Source organism: Pipistrellus kuhlii, unplaced genomic scaffold (assembly GCF_014108245.1).
Source record: "Pipistrellus kuhlii isolate mPipKuh1 unplaced genomic scaffold, mPipKuh1.p scaffold_m20_p_6, whole genome shotgun sequence".
NCBI classification, from domain to species: Eukaryota; Metazoa; Chordata; class Mammalia; order Chiroptera; family Vespertilionidae; genus Pipistrellus; species Pipistrellus kuhlii.
The window spans coordinates 186,988-202,325 of record NW_023425562.1 but is presented as its reverse complement, the minus strand read 5'-3'; the positions used below and the strand labels follow the sequence as shown (position 1 = coordinate 202,325).

Genomic DNA, 15,338 nt, shown 5'->3' with positions numbered 1-15,338 from the left:
CCCTGCACCCCCCTCCGTGCCCTGCACCCCCCTCCGTGCCCTGCACCCCCTCTGTGCCCTGCACCCTCTCTGTGCCCTGCACGCCCCTCTGTGTGCTCTGCACCCCCCCTCTGCGCCCTGCACCCCCTGTGTGCTCTGCACCCCCTCTCTGTGCCCTGCACCCCCTGTGTGCTCTGCACCCCCTCTGTGTGCTCTGCACCCCCCTCTGCGCCCTGCACCCCCTCTCTGTGCCCTGCACCCCCCCGTCTCTGTGCCCTGCACCCTCCTGTCTGTGCCCTGCACCCCCTGTGTGCTCTGCACCCCCTGTGTGTGCCCTGCACCCCCCTCCGTGCCCTGCACCCCCTCTGTGCCCTGCACCCTCTCTGTGCCCTGCACGCCCCTCTGTGTGCTCTGCACCCCCCCTGCGCCCTGCACCCCCTGTGTGCTCTGCACCCCCTCTCTGTGCCCTGCACCCCCTGTGTGCTCTGCACCCCCTCTGTGTGCTCTGCACCCCCCTCTGCGCCCTGCACCCCCTCTCTGTGCCCTGCACCCCCCCCCGTCTCTGTGCCCTGCACCCTCCTGTCTGTGCCCTGCACCCCCTGTGTGCTCTGCACCCCCTGTGTGTGCTCTGCACCCCCCTCTGTGCGCCCTGCACCCCCTCTCTGTGCCCTGCACCCCCTCTCTGCTCGGTGCGGGGACGGAGGGGGGAGAGGCCTGTGTGCATGGACCGAAGGGCGTAAACGTGAAATAAGCTGCCCCGGTGCCTCCTTGCACTCGGACAGCTGTGCTGCCTGAGGAGAGAAACGGGAGCGGGGACCCCAGATCGGAGGTGGCCAGACGCAGGCCTCGGGGTTTGCTTGCTGGGATTTCTGGGCGGGAACGTTATGGAGACAAATTAATTTTGGTTTTCTCCGAGGTTGTTTGTTGCCTTTGTTTAGCAATCGCGCTAACATGGTATCACCACCAGGACGCCGCCTTAACGTTAACCTCGCCCCCTGTGCACACACGGTGGTTCTTGGGGCGGACTTGACCCGTTTCAATTTGGAGGAAATCTGCTCTGAAATGGTTTAAAACATAAAGCCGTATTCAGGCGATAAGCCATGAATTTCAAATGCGTCCGCCGGGACAAAGGAATCGATAGGATAAATGCACGGGAGAGGTTACAGCGCAGTCATATCATGTACGTGCTATCATTTGTGATGGTGCCTCTCACACAGACCACACAACGTCCCAACATCAGACACAGCACGGAAAGAAGGCCACGTGGACTGCGGTCCCTTCTCAGCCACCCATGTGGCTGTTACAGACCCCTGCCAGCTCCTGCGCATCCCCTTAACGAAAAAACCACTGAAACCTGTAAAGAATTTTGTGAGTTTATTTGAGCCAAACTGTCGGCATATGCCGGGAAGCAAAACCTCAGTGAAATGAGATAATGCTCCGGAGAATACAGGGTTACATCTGTATTTATACATTGCAATCAAAGGAAAGGACGTAGGTGGTTACATGAAATTCATTGGTGATGGATTAGGGAGGTGGGACAGAGCGAAGCAGGAAACCTCTGGGATAGGTGAAAGGTGAAATGATGGACGTGAGCTTCTTTTACAGAGACGGATTAACAGCTGACAATTAACTTGATAACAATAACAATGAGGGAACCCCCAGGTGCCATGGGTTGTGCCCTGAGGGGTCGCGGTAAAAAGGAAGTTACAAGTTACCCAGACATCTCACAGCTGTGTTATCTTAGAGGCAAAAAGGCAAATGGGCTACTGATTTTTTTACAGTGAGAAAGGGAAAGAGATAGAGAATTAGAAACATCGATCAGCTGCCTCCTGCATGCCCCCTACCGAGGATGTGCCTGCAACCAAGGTATGTGTCCTTGACTGGAATCGAACCTGGGACGTTCAGTCCGCAGGCGGACGCTAAATCCACTGAGCCAAACCGGTTTCTGCGCCCTCATGGGTTTAAATAGCATTTGTTTCCAGTGTCCTCTCGGCCACAGATCTTCATGGCAGCAGCTGTGACCAGGGTTTAGGGCGCCAAGCGTGAGGGGAGAAGCAGTCCCGGGCAGGGAGCCAGGGTCACCATGCCGATGGGTGCTGGGTGAGTGAGGTGCCCGAGCAGCACGGAGAGCCAGACCCGCGTGGCAGAGGGGCCGCGTGTTCTGTAACACGTGTGTCTGTGCGTGTCTTCTCGCCCGCTGATGAGGCTCTGCCCGGCACGCGGCTCGGGGGCTCTTGCCAGCCGGGAGCCGTGCCACTCTGCCGTTGGTCACGGGAGTTGGCCGTGCCTGGCGCTCACAAGCTGCCTGAACTTTGGATCTGTGGAGCCATCCGCCCCCTAATCCTGACACAATCTGGTCAGCGAGGGAGGGGAGCCGAGAGCAGCACCAGCCTGAGCCGACGCCAGGCCGGCTGTTCTCTCCGCTCCCGTTACCCAGAAGAGGGAGAAAACGCCAGAAATGGAGGGCGAGGGCAGTGTTAACCGTGGCACCTGGGCCCCGCCGCAGACAATGGCCGGAGAGTGGGCGAAATCACAGCAGCCTCGGGGGCCCGGCTTTGTCTCCGGAACCCAGCACGGTCTCCCAGCGGCCTGTGTGGCTCAGTGGCTGGGCGTCCACCCACAAATGAAGGATAGAAGGTTCAGTGCCTGGTCAGGGCACAGGCCTGGGTTTTGAGCTCGGTCCCCAGTGGGGGCATGCAGCAGGCAGCCAATCAATCCACGTCCCTCTCTCATCGGTGTTTCTCTCTCTCCCTCTAAAAATCAATAAAAATATATTTTGTAAAAATAGCCTAGCACCGTTGGTTACGGTTACACAAACTTACTGAAATCCAACTGTTGAACTGTTGAATGATTGGGGTGAGGTTCAGTGCAACTGCCCAGCACCCCTATATGGGCAGTGGGGGGAGGTGAGTGTAGTGGGGAGCAGTGGGGGGGTGAGGAGCAGTGAGGGGTAGTGGGGGACAGTGAGGGGCAGTGGCGGGGTGAGGAGCAGTGAGGGGCAGTGGGGGGAGGTGAGGGGAGGTGAGGGGCAGTGGGGGGTAGTGAGGGGCAGTGGGGGGTAGTGAGGGGCAGTGGGGAACAGTGAGGGGCAGTGGGGGGAGGTGAGGGGCAGTGGGGGGTAGTGAGGGGCAGTGGGGGACAGTGGGGGGGGATGTGGACAGAGGATAACACTCCTGGGACCCGTACCCCAGCTGTGTGCCAAATCGGCTTTAACCAGAGACCAAAACAATCGCATTAGCAGCAGCCCCAGGTCAGCTTCAAATACCTGCTCTGTGATAAGAGGATTGAAACGGGGCCTCTGGGCTGGGGGTCCGGACAGACCGAGGGGAGGGGCCTCTGGGCTGGGGGTCCGGACAGACGGGGGGGGGGGCTCTGGGCTGGGGGTCCGGACAGACGGGGGGGGGGGGCGGGGCTCTGGGCTGGGGGTCCGGACAGACGGGGGGGGGGGGGGCTCTGGGATGGGGGTCTGGACAGACGGGGGGGGGCTCTGGGCTGGGGGTCCGGACAGACGGGGGGGGGCTCTGGGCTGGGGGTCCGGACAGACCGGGGAGGGGGGGGGCTCTGGGCTGGGGGTCCGGACAGACGGGGGGTGGGGTGGGGCTCTGGGCTGGGGGGCCGGACAGACGGGGGGGGGGGCTCTGGGCTGGGGGGCCGGACAGACGGGGGGGGGGCTCTGGGCGGGGGGGCCGGACAGACGGGGGGGGGGGCTCTGGGCTGGGGGTCCGGACAGACGGGGGGTGGGGGTGGGGCTCTGGGCTGGGGGGCCGGACAGACGGGGGTGGGGGGCTCTGGGCTGGGGGGCCGGACAGACGGGGGGGGGGGGCTCTGGGCTGGGGGTCTGGACAGACGGGGGGGGGGGGCTCTGGGCTGGGGGTCCGGACAGACGGGGGGCGGGCTCTGGGCTGGGGGTCCGGACAGACCGGGGAGGGGGGGGCTCTGGGCTGGGGGTCCGGACAGACGGGGGCGGGGGGCTCTGGGCTGGGGGGCCGGACAGACGGGGGCGGGGGGCTCTGGGCTGGGGGTCCGGACAGACGGGGGGGGGGGGGCTCTGGGCTGGGGGGCCGGACGGACTTCGCAGGAACCGGAATTAACGCACGCTCACCGCTGCGGTGGGCTCTGACCTCTGCCCCAGGCTCCCTGGCAGGGGGGCGAGGCTGGTGGTGTTGGCTCCGGTGGACGGGATGGCAGGTGGGGCCCGGCTGTGCCCACGGAGGAAGGACACATAGGGCACTGCACACCTGACTCTGAGTCAGCGCCTCCGGGGCTGATGCGTCTGCGAGGCCCTGGCTCTGGTCAGTCCTTATCCAGAGCTGTTTGTGAAGGAAAAGGGAGAGAGGGGAGAGGGGCGGTGAGGACGGGGAGAGGAGGGAGGGGAGGAGGGGGAGAGGGGGAGAAGAGGGGGATGGAGGGCAGGAGGGAGGAGGAGAAGAGAGGGGAGGAGGGGAGGAGGGGAGGGAAAGGAAGAGGTGTAGAGGGGGAGGGGAAAAGAAGAGGAGATGGAGGGGAGGAGAGGGGATGGAGGGGACAGGAGGGAGGAGGGAGAGGAGAGGAGGGGAGGAGGGGAGGGAAAGGAACGGGTGTGGAGGGGGAGGGGGACAGGGAAAGAAGAGGGGATGGAGGGGAGGAGAGGAGAGGGGATGGAGGGGAGGAGGGGAGGAGGGGAGGGAAAGGAAGGGGTGTGGAGGGGGAGGGGGAGAGGGAAAGAAGAGGGGATGGAGGGGGGAGAGGAGAGGGGATGGGGGGGCAGGAGAAGAGACCCTCCAGTGCAGGGGGAGCCCCCTTCCTCTCTGCACCCTCTTGGGGGCACGATCAGTGTCGAGGGCTCCTGAGATTTCAGCATGAAAACAACTCGGCGTCTGAGTGATCAGGGAGAAGCGCAGACTTCTTATAAGTGAAAACGCTCGGGTTCACGTCACAGAAACCCCGAACCCGAACCGACAGGAGCTTGGGGTGCGGGTGCGGGAGGCCTGGCGGAGGGGCCGCGGTCAGACCCTCGCTTCCGGCTCCCTCTCCTCGTGCCTGCCAATCCCCGGGCAGGCCCCGCCCCCGAGGCAGGCGCGGCTCCGATTGGCGGAGTCATTGCGATGGGCCGCCTCCCGGCCACGCTGATTGGCTCCAGAGTGAGCGCCTGGCGCCTAAGCCGAAGGGTGACTGATGAACGGGGTTCCCAAACAGGGCTGCCCCGGGGGTGCCGGTGGCCCCCTCCCAGGTGGCCCCCCGCCCTGACCCCAGGCCGCCTGCCCCTTCCATCCCGCGCCGTGGCTTCCCCGAATCTTAACGAGATCCCCGAATGGAGCCTCATTGTCTGTGACGGGCCTGCCTGGTGCTCACTCTTTTCTTTTTTTTAATATATTTTATTGAGTTTTACAGAGAGGAAGGGAGAGGGACAGAGAGTTAGAAACATCGATGAGAGAGAAACATCGATCAGCTGCCTCCTGCACACCCCCTACCGGGGATGAGCCAGCCACCGAGGCACATGCCCTTGACAGGAATCAAACCGGGACCCTTCGGCTTCGGCGCTGGGCGATCACTCTGGAGCCAATCAGCGTGGCCGGGAGGCGGCCCATCGCGATGACTCCGCCAATCGGAGCTGTGCCTGCCTCGGGAGGCGGGGCCTGTCCGGGATTGGCAGGTCCGGGGGCAGGGAGTCAGGGCGGGGGTGGGACCGTGAACCCTCCGCCAGGGCCTCCGTCCGCCGCAGCCGGAGCCCCGTCCGACCCGGAGGAGGGGGAGAGGCCGGGGGTGGCGGGGAGGACCGGAGGGGGGGCCGAGGGCGGGGGCCGCATTGACGTTAGAGATCCACCAGCCGCGGCCTCGGGGTCTGTGAGCGGCGCCGTCAGTGAAATGAACGCGGTCCCGGTCTGGACCCAAAGGGCGGGGCGCGGGGCGCGGTTCCAGCAGGTTCCCCCTCCCCGGGCTCTGCGGCCTCCGACTCCACTGGGGGCGGGGGGCGGGGGGCGGGGAGGGAACCTGCTCCTGGGGGCCTGGATCCCAGCTGACCGTCCCACCCTGCTCCCCCCGGGGTCACCAGGGGCCTGGGGGGAGGAGGGAGGGAATCGGCGTCACTCTGGGATTTACTGAATGAGGGCAACAAATGTCACCCTGACGGAAGGACAGACGGAGTCACCCGCTTTCTGTGAATGTTTTTTTTTTTTTTTACACCTTCAGGGTTAGCGAATGGGCCAATAAGAAATACATTTTTATTGATTTCAGAGGGGAAGGGAGAGGGAGATAGAAACATCAATGAGAGAGAATCATGGATCGGCTGCCTCCTGCACGCTCCCTATTGGGGATGGAGCCTGCAACCCAGGCCTGTGCCCTTGACGGGAATCAAACCTGGGACCCTTCAGTCAGCAGGCGGACACTCCATCCACTGAGCCACACCAGCCAGAGGGCCCATCCTTGACTTTTGAGCCCCAGAATAGTATTAACCAGTGTGAGTCACCTCAGGGAGACAGTCACTATTTTGATCACATTTCTATTTATCTTCAAAAGAGCCCTGGTAACGGAAAACAGGCAAAACACTGGGAATAACGTTTTGAAGATGATTCCAGAAGAGGAGGCTGAGGACTCCGGTAAATCACTGATTCCTCACGACCTTCCTCAAGGTCCCGGGGCCCGAGGTCAGCAGTTTCCAGCTGAACCCGGGCCGGTGGGCCCGGCGCCAGGCCGGCCAGGACTCTGCTCGGCGAGCGGCGAAAGCGGGCCAGAGGGGCCGTCAAAGGCCGGCCGAGGAGCTTCTTCGCCAGAAGGCCTGGCCTTCGGCTTCGTCCCAGACCCGCAGCCTGCTCTCACGGTTAGACTTCCGCTGAGAACACCGTGTGAAGGCAGGGCTAACAGGACGGTCCAGAGCTGAGCCAGGACAGGTTTCTCCTGCAATGACCTCTGAAAGGTCAAAGTCAGCGGTGCGGGCGGGGACAGCCATCTCAGACAGTGAGGATAGAAAATGGGGTTTATCTAGGGAAAAGGGGGAGGGGTTCGGATATCAGAAGGGAATATGCCTCCAAGTTCTCTCGCTGCTCAGAGGAGTTCCAGAGCTGCAGCGTCCCAAACCGGATGCAGTAAGCGTGCAGACGGGAGCAGAGCAATGGCGACGGGCCATGGTGGGGCAGAAAGACCCCGATGCCTAGCAAGGGGCAAAATGGGAAAGCAAGACCCTCGCTCCAGTTAGCCTCCCCCTCTCCCCAGCATGTCACGGGTCCTGAGCTCTGCCTTTTCCTTCCTAAAGATCTCATCACAGCCTCAGAGAAGCAGCAAAACCATCCGTGTGGCAATCGGCTGCCTCAGCACCAGCTGCAGTGACTGATGACCCGGCCCTGGCAGCAACCAATCAGTGCAGGCCCTGAGGCTGAGCGAGCACCTGGAGCTGACGGGCCTCTGCTGAGACCCTCCTCTGAGGTGCCCCAGCTTCCGCCTGCAGGAGGGAGAGGAATCCGCTCTGGATGGAGGACCCAGTGTGCGGGCTCTCTCCGGGAGTACACGGGGTCCTTCCCCACAGACACATGTCCCTAGCCCCTAGGCCCCCCTGAGACGGGCTACCAGGGAGCAAAGTGCAGGGGCAGCTGGTCCCGGGCTCACCTGACCCTGTCCCCAAGGCCCCCTTTTCTCTGACGTCCTGGTTCGCCCAGGTCCTCCCTGCATGGCTGTCCCAAGCGTGTTTCTGCTGCCGTACCTGCCCTTCCCTTCAGATATCCCACCCCCACCCCCTTTTCCCTAAATCCACGGTCAGCAAACTGCCACTCGAGAGCCACATGCGGCTCTTTGGCCCCTTGAGTGTGGCTCTTCCACAAAACACCACGGCCTGGGCGAGTCTGTGTTGAAGAAGTGGCGTTAGAAGAAGTTTAAGTTTAAAACATTTGGCAGAATCCCGCGTCTGTCCCCAGCACAGTGTGTGCGCCACGGGGGAGAAACAGGTGGAATACGGCTATTTTGGTGATTAATTACAATTTTCAGCTGAAGTCTTTGGCTTAATTACCTGCTATCAGTATGCCAATCTGGTCAGCTGCCTAGCAGCTCACTTCACCCCTAATTTAAAGGCTTCCATCTCCTGGAGGAAGGAAGAATGCCTCCTGGGGTGAGGCTGGGACTCACAGCCTTTCCTGCCCCCCCCCCCTTTTAAAAAATGTTTTTATTGATTTTGAGAGAGAGAAACACCAATGGTGGGAGAGAATCACTGATCGCCTGCCTCCTGCACGCCCCACACTGGGTGTTGAGTCTGCAATCCAGGCCTGTGCCCTTGATGGGGAATCGAACCATGACCTCCTGGTTCATAGGTCGACGCTCAGCCTCTGAGCCACGCGGCCGGGCCTACCCCCGCGTTGGATGAAGGTGGAAATCAGCGCCCTCCCACGTGCAGACACTCCGCCTCCGTCCCCACACAGCCACCGCCCTGAGCAGGAAGCGGAGGGCTGTGTCACTGTCCCAAGCGTATTTTTGCTGCCGTCTCTGACCCAGTACCTGCTGGCTCTGTAGCCCTTCCTTTCGGATATCCCACCCCCATCCCTACCCCCTTTTCTCCTCACCCCCTGGCAGCTCGCCCTCACCACGCGGCTCACACACAGGCACCGGGCACTGACCGCACGCCCTCAGCCGGTGACGTCCAACCCGGAGCCGCCAGCGCGTCTGAAACACCAGTGCCTGGTGCTTGCTCGGGCCACGGCCTCGATGGTCAAATAACAGAAATGTCAACAGCCACTAGGTCAACAGTGAAGAGATAAGAATTAGCTATTTTTTATTAGATTGGCAAAAAAGATGTCCGCTTGGTTCTAGCTTGGGCACATGCCTGGGTTGGGGGCTCGATCCCCAGTTGGGGTTGTGCAGGAGGCAGCCGATCAATGACTCTGTCCCATCACTGATGTTTCTCTCTCTCCCTCTCCCTTCCTCTCGGAAATCAATTAAAACAACAAACATATGAGTTAGTGATGCCCGTGTTCTAACCAGAACTCAGCACCACTCAGCTCCCAGGGCCACGTAGGGAGCCAGCCGGAGAGGGTGGGCGGGCTGGCCGAGCGTCCTCTTCCTGCCCCTGGCCTTCCTGTCTCTGAGCTCGGCGTCCTAGTGGTAAATAGGATGGAGGGTCCCTCGTGATCGGCCTCCTTCTGGGCTCAGGTCAGTGAGGGCGACCCTGGCTGTGAGCTACACTGTCTGTCCTCGAACGGCTCAGTGAGACAGCGGCTCAGGAGATGATGCCTGGACAAGTCAGCTTGTGTCCTGGCCAGTTTGCTCAGTGGATAGAGCTGCAGCCTGCAGGCTGAAGGGTCCTGGGTTCGATTCCAGTCAAGAGCATGTACCTTGATTGCAGGTTCCTGGCCCTGGTCAGGAGGCATTCAGGAGGCAACCAATTAATGTGTCTCTCTCACATCGGTGTTTCTCTGTTTCCCCCTTCCTTCTCCTCACCCTAAAAATCAATGGGACAATGTCCTCGGGTGAGGATTAAAGAAAAGACAGCTGTGGTCCTCACAGTCCCCATGGGGGCGGGCTCGCTGGGAGCATCCGGTTTGGTCGGAGGCGGAGGGAGGGAGGGTCTCTTAGGAGCAGTGGGTGAGGCCGGGTGACCAGAGTCCCATCGGCTGGTGGGCCGGTGGCCTCTGGGGAACCTGGGGCCCCAGGTGGGCAGGACAGGAGGGCCGGCCCCTGAGGGTCGGAGCCACAGAGAGAACCTCGAAGTGGGGGCTCCGGGTGGCTTGGTCAGCTCAGAGAGGCTCATGCTCCCGAGCGAGGCTTTCACCCCAGGCCTGAGCTGACCCGGGAGGGCCCCGCGGGTCCCTAAGCCCCCTCTCCAGGTCAGAGCACATGGCACCTTCGTGGATCAGTGAAAACTAGACACGAACTACTGGGCTCTCCCCCAGGCTGCTGACTCCGTGATCGGGGAGACAGTACCTTGACCCCAAGGTCGTTCTGAGACCGAAGGAGACCCCAGGAGGGGCTGCCCCGGGCTGCACCGGCCACGAGCTCGGAAAGGGCACACGCGTGTGCCAGCGCAGCCTGAGTGCTGCTCCCGGAAGTCCGAGCTGTTCTGGCTCCACGGCCGCTCTGCTGCCTCCACTGATGCTCCTCCTCAGAGCACAGCTCCCTTCGGGCCAGGGCGTCTGTTTGATTATCTGAAATGCCGGAGGGGAGCTTTGCCCGGTGATGGCGTCGCCTTCATGGACCCGTCGGTTGAGCTGAGGGGGAAGCGGAACCCAGAGAGCACCTCGCCTTTCCGGAAGTCTCCCTCGATGGCCCAGGAATCAGTTTCCCACGAAGCTTGAGTCATAAAAGCCTCGATGCTGGCGAGGATGAGGTTCAGACTCTACATTTAATTTGTTCCGTGGCCCACGTGGGCCATTTCTGTCTTCCTTCCTTCCTTCCCTGCGTGTTTGTGAGGCCGAGGCCAGGGAGGGAGCAGTGAGCAGGAGAGGATGGGGTGGCGGGAGGCCGGAGGTTCAGGGATCCTTCTGTTTCCTGGCTGCGCAGCCAGGTTCGCTGTATTTGAGCTTTCTCTCGTTTCAGCGAGTGAGCCAGGGAAATGCCGGGAGGGAGGACGAGGCCTGAGTGAGGCCGGGGAGAGAATGAGCAGCTGCTTTGGGTTTCCCTCCCTTTGGCCCGAGGCCCATGCAGCTCGAAATGAAATTATTCTGCCGCGTTTCCAGGCCAAAGGGAGGGTAAGCTTTGGACTTGCAGGCGACTTGATGGGGCAGAAAGGGAATGCTGGGGACCAGTGAGCATTGTGAGAAATATTCAGGCCCTGTAGGCGTGACTGTGCTGCTCTGATCAGAGACGGTGCTGTCCACCCGGCCTGGGAGCTGCCTGCGGGACCTGGGTGCTCACCTGGGTGCTCACCTGGAGGTGCAGCCCGTCCTGCCCCAGGGGGCTGCCTGTTGTCATGGGGAGATGGACAGCTGTGCTGCAGAAACCTGAGCGGCCCCCCGATTGCCGGTTACAAACTCCCGGCACATCCTCCGTGTAGACGGTCAGGACAGGAAAGCTCACCTCCACCTGGCCCCGGGCGGGGCAGTTCAGGTGAGAGCTCTTTGAAAGAGGCCGTGGTGTTGCAGAGCAGCCCCTACGCCTCCCCTTCTGGGCCCTCCAGCCGTCTCCGCACCACGGACTCTCATCAGCAATAAAAGGAATGGGATCTGGCCTGTGACAGGATAGAGCTGGCGGGTACTGAACCACGTGACATAAGCCAGAGAAGGGCAAACACAGTATTTCACTTACATTACGGTCTTAAACACACACACAGAAGAGCCCTGGCCAGTTTGGCTCAGTGGATAGAGCAGCAATCTGTGGACTGAAGGGTCCTGGGTTCGATTCCGGTCAAGGGCATGGACCTAGGTTGCAGGTTCCTCCCCAGCCCGGGCCCTGGCCAGGGCGTGTGCAAGAGGCAACCAATTGATGAGTTTCTCTCACATCAATATTTGTCTTTCCCTCTCTCTAAAAATCAGTGGGAAGCCCTAACCGGTTTGGCTCAGTGGATAGAGTGTCGGCCTGCAGACTGAAGGGTCCCAGGTTCGATTCTGGTCAAGGGCATGTACCTTGGTTGCAGGCACATCCCCAGTGGCAGGTGTGCAAGAGGCAGCTGATGGATGTTTCTCTCTCATCGATGTTTCTAGCACTCTCTTCCTCTCCCTTCTTTTCTGTAAAACTCAATAAAATATATTTAAATAAATTAAAATCATTGGGAAAATATCCTCGGTGAGGGTTATCAGAAACAAAAGGACTGAATAAACAAAAGAGAAACATCCAAACGGAGAAGATGGAAATCTTAAACAAATACGTAAAACGGCTCCACAGCACAAAGAAGCAAACCCTGGAAATTGTAGCCGAGTGAATCCTTATGAAAGTTCAGCCACAGAGAAAACAACCTCGTGGAGGGGGTGCTGGCCGGAGCGAGGGCTGAGGTGTGTGTGTGGGTGTGGGGGGCTGCTCCCAGCGCAGGGTACACCCCTCAATCCCGGAGGGGCCCTCGCTCCTTCCTGAAGGCCGGCCGGGGCTGCCGCAGGTGGGAGCTGAGAGCCGGGTCTGCACACCTGGCCGCTGTGGCTCAGGTGTTCACAGGCGAATGGGAAACTGCCTGCTGACTGGAGGCCGCTCTGCAGAACCTGCCAGCCCCTCCCCTCCGCGGGCTGCGCCTCCAGGTGCTGAGGCTCTGTGAGGGGCCTGGGCGGGAGGAGCAGCTCCAGCCGACCTCGTCAGTTTGTAGTTAGTGATATCAGGGCTAAGGCCGGTTTAATAATAAATGTCAGGCGACAGTTTGGCAAAGCTAACTACAAACCAAAAGGGTGTAAACTTCTCCAGCAGTTTTACTTCTAAGGATGTGTCCCAGGAAGATAAGTTTGCATCCTAGGACTTCTCCTGGGAGGCTGTTAAATAATCATATAACTCCTGATGGAATTACTGCTCTACAGTCCCAGACCAGGGAAATGGTCATGTATAGCTTTTAACACCACACAAAATCCTCAGAAAACTAAAAATGGAGCTCCCCTCTGACCCAGTGATCCCGCTTCCAGGAATCTATCCTAAGAAACCCAAAACACCCATCAGAAAAAAGGAGTGCCCCTTATGCTCATAGCAGCACACGTGCAGTAGCTGGGTCTGGAAAAGCCCAGCAGCCAGCAGCAGAGGAGGGGAAAAGCTGTGGTGCACCCACACCACGGACACCGTCGGCCGTAGAGAAGAAAGAACTCTTGCCGTTCACCACAGCAGGGAGGGACCGGGGAGCATTGCGCTGAGCAACAAGCCACTCAGAGAAAGACGAGCATCACGTGATCTCACCCACATGTGGACTCTAACGAACCAAATAAACTAAAATAGACCCAGAGCACAGAAGCCTGGACAGACTGCCTGGAGGTTGGCACGCTCAGCGGGAGGGCAGCCCCAAGGGGGGGCGGGGAGGTCCTCTGGTGGTGGACCTGCCAGAGCAGGTGGACAGATGCTCCTGCAGACGCAGTGTTGGGAGGAATCTCCCTGGAGGCTCTCACTTGAAAACCAATACTTTCTACCTAAACAGCGTGGCTCAGTGGTTGAGCGCTGACCTATGAACCAGGAGGCACAGTCTGATTCCTGGTCAGGGCACATGCCCAGGTTTCCAGTTCCATCCCAGAGTGGGGTGTGCAGGAGGCAGCCAGCTAATGCTTAGAAGCCACCTCCACAGGACGCGTGAGGTCAGGAAGGAGTGGGTGGCAGTGTGGCTGTGTCCGAGGTGGAGGGACACGGCGGTGAGAATACCCTGCGGGATGATGATGTCCAGTTCCAGAATTACTGGTCCTTTCCCTCCTGCTGAGCAGAGGCCGTGTAGTCTCCTGTGGAGGGCGCTGGGTATAATGCTGGTCCAGTACGTGGTCCATTCTTCTGAGGATAAAGCGACCCCTCCTTCCCCCGACTCCTGCTAGCTTGCCGCGCGGAGCACTGTTTATGGTGTCCAAACCCGCCCGCTGCCCTACTGGGCTGTTTTTGCTTTTCCTGTTGTTGTTAATCCTCACCCCAGGATATTGTTCCACTGATCTCTTACAGAAAGTGGGAGAGGGGGAAAGAGAAATATCCATGTGAGAAAAACATCAATTGATTGCCACCTAAATGTGCCCTGACCAGGGCCTGGCCCCGGGGAGGAGCCTGCAACCAAGGCATGTGCCCTCGACTGGAATCACACCCGGGACCCTTTAGCCGTCACTGTATCCACGAGCCAAACTGGCTAAGACTAGCTTTTGCTCTTAAGGAATTGATCGCCGCAATGCAGAACTGACTGGTGGCAGACTGTCCATGGGGAGCCAAGTGGACTTGGTTTATTAAGTTGACTTGTTTACTACTTTATGAATATTACTAGAGGCCTGATGAATGAAATTCGTGCAAGAGCAGGCCTTCCTTCCCCTGGCTGCCGGCAGCAGCTCCCCTTGTAGCCCCAGCTTTGTCCGGAAGGTCGTCCGGAAGGATGTCCAGGTTAACTAGCATAACATGCTTTTTTTTAAAAAATATATATTTTATTGTTTTTTTACAGAGAGAAAGGGAGAGAGATAGAGAGCTAGAAACGTCAATGAGAGAGAAACATCGACCAGCTGCCTCTTGCACCCCCCCACTGGGGACGTGCCTGCAACCAATGCACATGCCCTCGACCGGAATCGAACCTGGGACCTTTCAGTCCGCAGACCGACGCTCCGCCACTGAGCCAAACAGGTTTCGGCTACATAACATGCTTTTATTGTTATAGACCTTCTCCCAGATTGGCCTGTATATTCCTTCGGGGCAGGAATTACTTCTTTCATGTGACCGTAGACCCCACACTGGTATTGCACCAAAGCGTTTGCAGAAAACTGTGCCGTAGGCAGCATGTTGAGGGGTTAATAGGGCGAACAGTGACCATCCAGGCACTGCGCCGTGTGAGGGAAACATCGTAGTTTAGAGAGTACACGGCACTAATTCAACCTTACAGATGATAACCCTTCAGATACACGACTTCTGTACTTTAAAGTGCTTCAAAAGATATTTATTTTTTAAGGAGTGGAAAAGAGTGGACTTTAAAAGGCTTTTTGTTTTTTGTGGGGAATGGTATTACCAAAAGCATGTAACAATTCGTTTATCTCCTCCAAGAAATGGGCTTTTATGTAAAATACTTGGGTGGCATGAAGGCCAAACGGTGGGGTGTGGTCGGACGGAGCTCAGCACCGGGTTTGCTACGGGCCCATTCGCCAGGGGTCCTGCGTCAGGAAGGACCCTGAGCAGGGAGCAGGCGTAGGTGGTCAGTGCTTCCCAGGGGGCAGTGCCTCTGTGTGATGGTCTGAGTTAGTGGTCGGGACAGCCATTCAGACTGACCATGCCCTGGATGTCCACGGTGTCGGTGATGGGCACGGGTACATGGTTGACTTGAATGTCCTTCAGGCAGCCAGAAAAGGGGTTCCAGACGGGGGGCTCTGGCACCTTCCAGTCGGCTGCAACAGGAAAAGCAGAGACAGTCACGGGGCAGGTCACACGGTCAAGTGGAAAGCAGTCGGATGAGAGCTGGCGGGACCAGGCCTCTGCTACTCAGTCACTTCCTCCCTGTCAGGACCCGCCACTCCCACCCCCACCGGCTGTGAGAAATCAGCCGAAGGCTGCTCCTCAAATTCTCCCAAGGAGATTCCTCAGCCCAAATCACAGACGGTAAGCGTTTGTGATGGTCAGGAGGCCTGGAGAACTCCGTGGAGGGCGTGATCCCGGCGACAGTCCAGCCGAACTCGCTCCGTGTCAGCCTGCCTGGCGCCATCCTGGCCCCACAAGGCTCACTAACTCGCCAGGAAGCGCAATGCCGGAGAGGAGACCCTCCCAGCCCTCCCCGGTTCCTGCTGACCTCAGGCTCCGAGCGTGACGCGGCCTCTGAAGAGGGGGCAGCGGGCATGTGGCTGGGC

At 59.5% G+C, this 15,338-nt stretch overlaps 1 protein-coding gene across 3 annotated transcripts in view; it reads right to left on the bottom strand.

Annotated features, from left to right (window-relative positions):
• Positions 1–14,418: 14,418 nt before the first annotated feature.
• LAMA3 (laminin subunit alpha 3) overlaps positions 14,419–15,338 on the bottom strand; it is a 133,522-nt gene continuing 132,602 nt past the window's right edge. For all 3 annotated transcript variants that reach the window (XM_045574212.1, XM_036418463.1, XM_036418464.2), the window contains one exon: positions 14,419–14,882. In XM_045574212.1, the coding sequence (XP_045430168.1) occupies positions 14,737–14,882 (146 nt within the window). In that variant the 3' untranslated portion in view covers positions 14,419–14,736. The remainder of the gene's footprint in view (positions 14,883–15,338) is intronic.